The sequence below is a fragment of the Callithrix jacchus genome, chromosome 18 (genome assembly GCF_049354715.1).
Source record: "Callithrix jacchus isolate 240 chromosome 18, calJac240_pri, whole genome shotgun sequence".
Taxonomy (NCBI): Eukaryota; Metazoa; Chordata; class Mammalia; order Primates; family Cebidae; genus Callithrix; species Callithrix jacchus.
This window is the reverse complement of record NC_133519.1, coordinates 44,654,565-44,664,249: the sequence shown is the minus strand read 5'-3', so window position 1 is coordinate 44,664,249 and position 9,685 is coordinate 44,654,565. Positions and strand designations below refer to the sequence as shown.

Here is a 9,685-nt window from a genome sequence, read left to right as displayed (position 1 = left end):
CCTCCTATGAAGGGCTGGTAACCAAACTAAACCACGCGTCAGAGAGAGAAATGCTTTAAGACAGACGTTTTGGACATTTAGCGTCCTAGCAAATTCCCGCCGTCGCTGCTTCCTTAGTCCATCAGAAGGCAGAAAACTACATCGGTGACCTCTGGAGCTCAAATTAACTATTTACACGGTAACTGCTTAGGAGCAGTATTATGAGGAGAATTTACCTTCTCTTCCTCCCTCTCCAAGAAAAAGGAGGTGGTGATGGTGCGGAGAACAACTTCTGCTGTTAAAAGCATCTTAGCTACAAAGATAAATTACAGCTATGTAAACTGAGTGTAGCTATTTCATTCCGCAAAGGGTATGTTTTTTAAAGCTAGGTATGTATGTGCCGCATATACAGCAGATATACAGCAGATCAGGCATCCTCACTACAACGTAGAGTAAGTCAGCGTTTCTTAACCTTACTCGCCCCAGTCGGTCCGACGTGACTTCCTCGGGCCCCCAAAGTACAGCCCAGGCGCGGCGGCGGCGGCGGGCGAGGGGATTCCCGAGCCCGGGACTCCAGGGCCGCCCGGATTCCCGGAGAGGAAACCCAGCGTCCTCCCGCCTTCCCCATCCGAGGCCATCACTCCCGGACCGGCTCTCGGAGGCGCTCGGGCAAAGGCGCGGAGGAAGCAAAGGCATCTGGCTCAAAGCTGCGCGCCGCCAGAGGCAGAGGAACGGGCGGACGGGAGGGCGGCGCCGGCGGGGAGAGCGGGGACTACCCGCCCGGCTCCCACCTCGCGCAGCTTCCGGGGTTTCCGCTTTTCTCAGTGCGTGAGTAAAAGACCCTGCCCCTACCCGGGCTGACGCAATTTTTTTAAGTGGAGAGGAGGTAAAAAGTTGTAGGGGGTAAACCGAAAGGCGGAAAGAAACTCATTTCGTCACCAGGGGCTTGGTTTTCTTTCAGGGCATAAAAGGACGGTTCTCTGGGCTAGCGACCAGTTGTCAAACGACTTGCAGCGAGCCTCGGGAGCACGCCCAGGAACTCCTCAGCAGCGCCGCCTGCAGCCCGGCCGCCAGACGCCCGCAGACTGCACAGCCCCCGCCCGCGCCTCGCCTGGCCCGCCACCGCGATGCTCGCCCGCGCCCTGCTGCTGTGCGCGGTCCTGGCGCTCAGCCGTGCAGGTGAGTACCTGGCGCCGCGCACTGGGGACTCCGGTTCCACGCACCCGGCCGGAGTTTCCGCTCTGACCTCCTGGGGCCATCCCGGTACTCCGACTTCTCTCCGAGCAGAGAAGCTGCGGGACTTGGGAAAGAGCTTGGACCACTAGAGTCCCCGAGAACTCAGTGGATATTCCAGCTTTGCCCCAAGTCCTGATGAGCATGAGCCGGTGACTTAACCGATCTGAGACACTCTCAACTGAATAGGGATAGACGATACTGATTTGCAGGTTGTCATTCATGATAACACAGGATCTGATCAACACAGGTGAATTGTTTCTATGTGGAACCTCGTTTTATTGCGTGGAAAAAGCCATTTAAATACTCTAGTCAGTTCTTTCCTCCCCCCCAGAAAAGCCCGGATTATGTTTTAAGATAGGCAAAATGTCTTAAAAGTAAATAGTTTTACTTTGAATTTTTTCCTAAATGTTGATTAGTGTACTAGATCCATTTTAATTTGGAAAGCGTAGTGCTCCTTATCTCAGCTTCGTAAGAATGCTAATTTTAGAGTTGACTAAAAAGCTTAGTAACATGATTTACCAAGTTGAATATGCATTTACCCTTATTTAGAATAGAAAATTCATATTTCTACGTTTTATCCATTCTGATGCAGGTTATTTCCATGACTACCTATTTATTTTTTGACTTTATTATTGTAAAGTTGATTCATAGTCAAACAATTACATGTTTAAATTAAGATTAAGACACTAGAGAATGATTTATTTGCTTTCCTTTTATTGTAGCAAACCCTTGCTGTTCCTACCCATGTCAAAACCAAGGTGTATGTATGAGCGTGGGATTTGACCAGTATAAGTGTGATTGTACCCGGACAGGATTCTATGGTGAAAACTGCTCAACACGTAAGTTTGTCCTTTGGCTGCCTCATTAGGAGTGGGGCTGGGTACAGTTATCGTTGTAGAGATTTATGTCTTATGAGGAGTCCTATTCATTTCTCTCCCCCTTTCTTCCTCTTCTTGCAGCGGAATTTCTGACAAGAATAAAATTATTTCTGAAACCCACTCCAAACACAGTACACTACATACTTACCCACTTCAAGGGATTTTGGAACTTTGTCAATAACATTCCCTTCCTTCGAAATGCAATTATGAGTTATGTGTTGACATGTAAGTACAAGTGTATTTCTAAGGTTTTTAGCTTTCTCAAAGAAAAATATGCTTTATAACACTGTAAGCTTAATCTAAAAACTTATTTCCAAGCTTATCAAAATGACTTTTAAGATACCTTTTAAGTTTGTCTTTCATCTTAATGGCCAAAAATATTGACATTTAGTCCCATCCAGTTTATATGGTCTCCTCACAACCCTGTATACCTCTTCTATCCTTTACCGTTTGGTCAATTTGTGAAGGTAGCATGTTCCAGCTGTTTATTGAATGCCCATGGGCCACAGAATTGTTCTGAACAATTATTCTGCACCCATTAAAATAAATTTGGATTTGGATCAGCAATAAAATAACTGTGATTCTAAAGTGGGTGCCATGCTCAGCTATTCCTTTCATAGGCTTCTTGGATAGTGAGCAGATGGCTACCTGAAAAATCCATATTGCCAGATTATAATGTGCAGAGTATATGTATTTTATTAAAGATGTATTTTAAATGGCCATTAGACTTTAAAGTATAGTTGTTTTAAAATAGAGTATTTTTTATTTTTGGAGTTAAATTCAAGCTCTAGTGCCACTTTCCACATTTTACAATAAAAATGATGGTTGATTTGCTTTGCATATGAGAACAAATAAAACAATTTTTTTCCTTTGAAAATTTCAGCCAGAGCACATTTGATTGAGAGTCCACCAACCTACAATGCTGACTATGGCTACAAAAGCTGGGAAGCCTTCTCTAACCTCTCCTATTATACTAGAGCCCTTCCTCCAGTACCTGATGACTGCCCGACTCCCCTGGGTGTGAAAGGTGAGTAAGAAGAATACCTTAGAGATGTATTAACTGTTAAGAGGGGCTGCATTGCTGCCCAAAAAATTTCTGACCTCAGACTACCATTAATTAGTTAACAAAAGTAGTTTTTACTTTTATCATGGATATCTATGGATATTTTTAAAGTATGAGTCTATGTAAACTATTCCATAAAAGTAAATGAACATCTTGCTATAATGTCTTAATATTTTAAAATTCTTTCATTAGAAATGAAAGAATTCTAATTAAAATAGATAAAATCTTTCAGTAAGAAGTTGCTCCCCCACATCTTAGAACTGTTGTTTACATTATGATCCTATTCACAATTGTATTCCTCCTGGAAATACAGAATTTCTGGTGGATTGAAAGTCACTAGCTGCTTTCTCGAATATATGGATGGATTCTTATCTTAGCTTTCTCATTTTTCAGGTAAGAAGCAGCTTCCTGATTCAAGTGAGATTGTGGAAAAATTTCTTCTAAGAAGAAAGTTCATCCCTGATCCCCAGGGCTCAAATATGATGTTTGCATTCTTTGCCCAGCACTTCACGCATCAGTTTTTCAAGACAGATCATAAGCGAGGGCCAGCTTTCACCAAAGGCCTGGGCCATGGGGTAAGACAGAGTTAATATCTTAGAGTTGGTAGAATTATAGCAAATCATAGTGAAGGGCTAACTTAAAGGAGATAGATAGATCGATCCTAATAACTTACTCACTTAAAAAAGTCTTATCTATAAAAACCTTAAAGGAATTTTCCATTTACTTCACTGGTCTAGTAAAATTATACACACACACAGACATGCATATACATATATAAACATTCCCAGACATATTTTACATATTATTATGTAATTTGGCCCTTGTATTTTTAGTTTAAAATATTAATACTGTGAAATGTTATGTCTTCAAAAACACATTTTACCCTGATTAAATCTGCTTTCAATATTGTAAGGTGAGGTTTTTGCAGCATTATTTATTATCTTTCGTTTCAATAGTGTAGCTTCAAGTTATTCATAATAATTTTTATAAATACTACTTTTTATGCATTTTTAGAATTATGTATCATCATAGTGAAGTATATAATATATATGATATGAGCTCCATATAGTATATTAATCCTATTAAACACAAAGACACATCAGTTTGTAGCTTTGGTGGATAAACAAATTAATTTAGTAATTTGTGGCTATGAAAAAATGTAATTTTATTTAAAAATTCTAAAGAAAGCTGAATCAAATTATTTAATGATGAATTATATGATAGATACTTTAAGAACAACTTCAACAGCAACAAAATAAAATTTTTTCATAATTTTCTAGGTGGACTTAAATCATATTTATGGTGAAACTCTGGACAGACAGCATAAACTGCGCCTTTTCAAGGATGGAAAAATGAAATATCAGGTATGCTTCCTTTGAATACTAAGATTTAGTTATTACTTACCACTTATTACACCCATATTTTAAAATTCCTAAAAATGTGTTCCTTAACTTTTTAATATTTATTTATTACTGTTATTTTTTTAGATAATTGATGGAGAGATGTATCCTCCCACAGTCAAAGATACTCAGGCAGAGATGATCTACCCTCCTCAAGTTCCTGAGCATCTGCGGTTTGCGGTGGGGCAGGAGGTCTTTGGTCTGGTGCCTGGTCTGATGATGTATGCCACAATCTGGCTGAGGGAGCACAACAGAGTATGCGATGTGCTTAAACAGGAGCATCCGGAATGGGGTGATGAGCAGTTGTTCCAGACAAGCAGGCTAATACTGATAGGTAAACAAGAAAATGATGTACATCAAACCCTCTTCCCCAGGGAAAGCTAATGTGCTACCTTTGTTATGTTTTGAGTAACTGACAATATGTGGTAATCAAAAAATCACATACTCTATATTCATTAAATATGTAAGCATGACCCATCATATAACTATCTTTTGATATTGACAAGGAAGAAAATAGAAATGAAGGAATAGCAAATTAAAATTACATTCCAATTGCTCGAAAGCTTGTGATCAGAAACAAATAATGTTTTTCTTTATTTTGTACAAATAGGAGAGACCATTAAGATTGTGATTGAAGACTATGTACAGCACTTGAGTGGCTATCACTTCAAACTTAAATTTGACCCAGAACTACTTTTCAACAAACAATTCCAGTACCAAAATCGTATTGCTGCTGAGTTTAATACGCTCTATCACTGGCATCCCCTTCTGCCTGACACCTTTCAAATTCATGACCAGAACTACAACTATCAACAGTTTATCTACAACAACTCTATGTTACTGGAACATGGAGTTACCCAGTTTGTTGAATCATTCACCAAGCAAATTGCTGGCAGGGTAAGCATTATTATTGAAAAACAAAACAAAGGACTAGTCAGTATCTTTAGAATTTCTGCACAGAAATTATTTTTCTTAAACTTAATAAAAGAGTAGTTAGTTATATTGCTAGTAACATTGTTTTATTGATATAATAAACCTAACTTTTTACTTTTGAACCAATCTGGAAGAAAAATTTTTTAAAAAACAAAAAAAAAGAAGCTTCACTTTTTTTGAAAAGTCTAAACTTCTTAGTCTACAATTGTCAAACAAACAGCAAATTGTACCCCTACCTTAAAAATAGATGTTTTCAAAAGTATCTATAATCTTCTAGGAATAAATATTTTAGGCTTGAATACTAGTTTCATTTCTGAAATTTAAAAAGGCAAATTAGTTCTAGACTGCTGTCCCATTGAATTTTAGGCACAGCTCCTATTGAAATATATGTAAGCATCTTTCCAGGAAATAAAAATTGTCTCAGCTGGGAGTTTTAGTCTTGCCTGATTTGTACCTAAGGCAAGCTGAATACAAACAGTAAATATGCCTAAAATTCTCGTTTTACAACTAATTTTACTTTCCACAGGTTGCTGGTGGTAGGAATGTTCCATCTGCAGTAAAAAAAGTATCACAGGCTTCCATTGACCAGAGCAGGCAGATGAAATACCAGTCTTTTAATGAGTACCGCAAACGCTTTATGCTGAAGCCCTATGAATCATTTGAAGAACTTACAGGTAAGAAATGGTTTCTAAACTTCTTTAAAGAATCAGGGGGTCAAATGGAAACAGAGAAGTTAGAATCAAATTATTTTTTATTTTGTGAAGTTTGACATTGGTTGTATCTCTGTCTTCATCGCTGTCACAGGAGAGAAGGAAATGGCTGCAGAGTTGAAAGCACTCTATGGTGACATCGATGCTATGGAGCTGTATCCTGCCCTTCTGGTAGAAAAGCCTCGTCCGGATGCCATCTTCGGTGAGACAATGGTAGAAGTTGGAGCACCATTCTCCTTGAAAGGACTTATGGGTAATGTCATATGTTCTCCCGCTTACTGGAAGCCAAGCACTTTTGGTGGAGAAGTGGGTTTCAGAATCATCAACACGGCCTCAATTCAGTCTCTCATCTGCAATAACGTGAAAGGCTGTCCCTTTACTTCATTCAGTGTTCCAGATCCAGAGCTCACCAAAACAGTCACCATTAATGCCAGTTCTTCCCGCTCCAGACTAGATGATATCAATCCAACAGTACTGCTAAAAGAACGTTCGACTGAACTGTAGAAGTCTGACGACCATATTTATTTATTTATATGAACCATGTCTGTTAATTTAATTATTTAATAATATTTATATTGAACTCCTTACGTTACTTAACATCTCCTGTTGCGGAGAAAGGAGTCATACTTGTGAAGACTTTTCTGTCACTACTCTCAAGATTTTGTTGTTGTTGTTAAGTTTGGAAAAGTTGTTGTTAAGCGTTTATTCTCTTTTGTAAACCAGAGAGAAATGAGTTTTGACTTCTTTTTACTTGAATTTCAACTTATAAGAACAAAAGCAACGATGTTTGAATACTTAAATGCTGTTACAAGATGGCAAAATGCTGCAAGTTTTTACACTGTCAGTGGTTCCAGTGTATTTTCCATGATGCATTAGAAGCAACTAATGTTTGAAATTTTAAAGTACTTTTGGATGTTTATCTGTCATCAAACTAACAAAAATAGGTACCAGTGCATTACTAAAGGAATATTTAAATTAGACATTACCAGTAATTTCATGTCTACTTTTTTAAAGCAGCAATGAAACAATAATTTGAAATTTCTAAATTCATAGGGTAGAATCACTTTTAAAAGTTTGTTGTTTCTTAAAGTTTCAAACTTGTACATGTACCAAAAAGAAGCTGCCTTGGATTGAAATCTGTAAAATCAGTAGAAATTATACTACAATTATTTGTTAAAAGATTGTATAAGTGCTGTTCCTTTTCCACCAAAAAAGAGTGTAAATCTTTTTAGTGTGACTGTTACAACTTCCTTTTAAATCAAAATGCCAAATGTGTTAAGGTGGTGGAACCACTGCCGTCTTCTCTTAAAATAAGAATATTTGTTGTGAGATTCCTGAACTTGTTTATACGACTGGTAACATGTAAAATCTGTAGCAGCAAGAGTCTACCTTTAAAATAAGCAATAACAAAGAAGAAAACCAAATTATAGTTCAAATTTACGTTTAAATTTTTTAAAAGGAAACTTTTTTTATCCTTGTGCACTGCAGGCCTGGTACTCAGATTTTGCTGTGAGGTTAATGAAGTACCAAGCTGTGCTTGGATAATGATGTTTTCTCAGATTTTTCTGTTGCACAGCATAATTTAGCAGTCCATATCACACTGCAAAAGGCAGCAGCTGCCTCATACAATACCTCTTCAGAAATGCTTAAATTCATTTCACACGTTAATTTTGTCTCAGTCTTGAGAAGCCAATTCAGTAGGTGCATTGGAATCAAGCCTGGCTACCTGCATGCTGCTCCTTTTCTTTTCTTCTTTTAGCCGTTTCGCTAAGAGAAGGTGTCTTCTGATCACTTTATTTCTCCTATTTTGTTTTACTGGTTTAAGATCAGAGTTCACTTTCTGTAGATTCTGTCTATATTTTCTTACCTGAACTTTTGCAAGTTTTCAGGAAAACCTCAGCTCAGGACTGCTATTTAGCTCCTCTTAAGAAGATTAAGAGAGGAAAAAAAAGGGCCCTTTTAAAAATAGTATACACTTGTTTCAAGCGAAAAGCAGAGGATTTTACTTACAGCTAATTTTAGCTATCTGTGACCAATATGCCTGTAAAGAGGGTAGTGCCTCAGAAAGAACTGTAGGGGGTTTCTGACTGGAAGAAAGTTACCTTCCTATTCTAATTAATGCCCTTTCTTATTTAAAAACAAAACCAAACAACATCTAATTAGTTGTCAGCAGTAATAATAATGGTGATAATATTTCTTTTCCACATCTCATTGTCGCTGACATTGAATGGTACTGTATATTACTTAATTTATTGAAGATTATTATTTATGTCTTATTAGGACACTATTGTTATAAACTGTGTTTAAGCCTACAATCATTGATTTTTTTTCATTATGTCACAATCAGTATATCTCTTTGGAGTTACCTCTGGATTATTATGTAAACAATCAAAAGAAATGATTGTGTTAATATTTGTGAATAAAATTTTAGAAATCTGATTGGTATATTGAGATATTTAAGATTGAATGTTTGTTCCTAGTATTGACTTATGTGCTAGCCCACAAAGAATACTGTCTCATTAGCCTGAATGTGCCGTTAAGACTGACCTCTTAAAACTTTTTGAGGGACCTGCGGATGCTTCATTAATTTGTTCAGCCACAACTTATTGAGAAAATATTCTGTGTAAAGCACTGTGGGTTTTAATATTTTTAAATCAAACACTGATTACAGATATTAGTACTTATATAAATAACTGAAAAAAAATGTGTCTTTTACGAAGAGGGAGAAAATGAAATAAAAAGCATAAAAGAGAAATAACTCAGGAGAATCTGCTTTATGATTTTATGTTTAGAAGGTTTAAGGTTAAGAAAGAAATAGTCAGTATGTTTTATAAAACACTGTTCACTGAGTTTTTTTTAAAACTTGATTTGTTATTAACATGGATCTGCTGACGGAACCTGGGAATTTGGGTTGTATATGTGAATGTTTCAGTGCCTTAGACAAATGTGTATTTAACTTATGTAAAAGATAAGTCTGGAAACAAATGTCTGTTTATTTTTGTACTATTTAAAAATTGACAAATCTTTTCTGAAAATAAACTTTGATTGTTTCTATGTATCTTTGTCATATGGCATATGATTTCTCTGAATCATTATTCTTAAAGTAAACCATTATCCTGTGTTCTCCTACCTATTCAAAACTATGGCTGGCCCTTCATGAAATGGTTTTGCCCTCAGTTACACAGAGGCTTCCTAGAGTCACTATTTAAATCTCATAATCTCTTATTCACTGCGACACTGTGTTGGAAAGTGTCTACTTTGTGTATCTTTTTTTGTTTCTTTGTTTTTGTTTTTGTTTTTTTTGAGACGGAGTTTCACTCTTGTTACCCGGGCTGGAGTGCAATGGCGCAATCTCGGCTCACCGCAACCTCCGCCTCCTGGGTTCAGGCAATTCTCCTGCCTCAGCCTCGCGAGTAGCTGGGATTACAGTCATGCGCCACCATGCCCAGCTAATTTTTTGTATCTTTAGTAGAGACGGGCTTTCAC

The 9,685-nt window shown here is 37.5% G+C and overlaps 1 protein-coding gene across 1 annotated transcript; it reads left to right on the top strand.

Annotated features, from left to right (window-relative positions):
• Positions 1–973: 973 nt before the first annotated feature.
• On the top strand, positions 974–9,257 carry PTGS2 (prostaglandin-endoperoxide synthase 2). The gene is made up of 10 exons (XM_002760298.5): positions 974–1,158; positions 1,938–2,054; positions 2,175–2,318; positions 2,977–3,120; positions 3,550–3,731; positions 4,437–4,520; positions 4,644–4,890; positions 5,167–5,453; positions 6,016–6,163; positions 6,294–9,257. The coding sequence occupies exons 1-10, from the start codon at positions 1,107–1,109 to the stop codon at positions 6,701–6,703; spliced, it is 1,815 nt and encodes a 604-aa protein (XP_002760344.1). The 5' UTR covers positions 974–1,106; the 3' UTR covers positions 6,704–9,257.
• Positions 9,258–9,685: the final 428 nt, after the last annotated feature.

Excerpts from the sequence above, each read along its gene's own strand:
- PTGS2 (XM_002760298.5), top strand. The coding sequence starts at position 1,107 with ATGCTCGCCCGCGCCCTGCTGCTGTGCGCGGTCCTGGCGCTCAGCCGT. Across the intron at positions 3,732-4,436 it reads CCAAAGGCCTGGGCCATGGG|GTGGACTTAAATCATATTTA; the intron begins GTAAGACAGAGT and ends ATAATTTTCTAG. Across the intron at positions 6,164-6,293 it reads ATCATTTGAAGAACTTACAG|GAGAGAAGGAAATGGCTGCA; the intron begins GTAAGAAATGGT and ends TCGCTGTCACAG.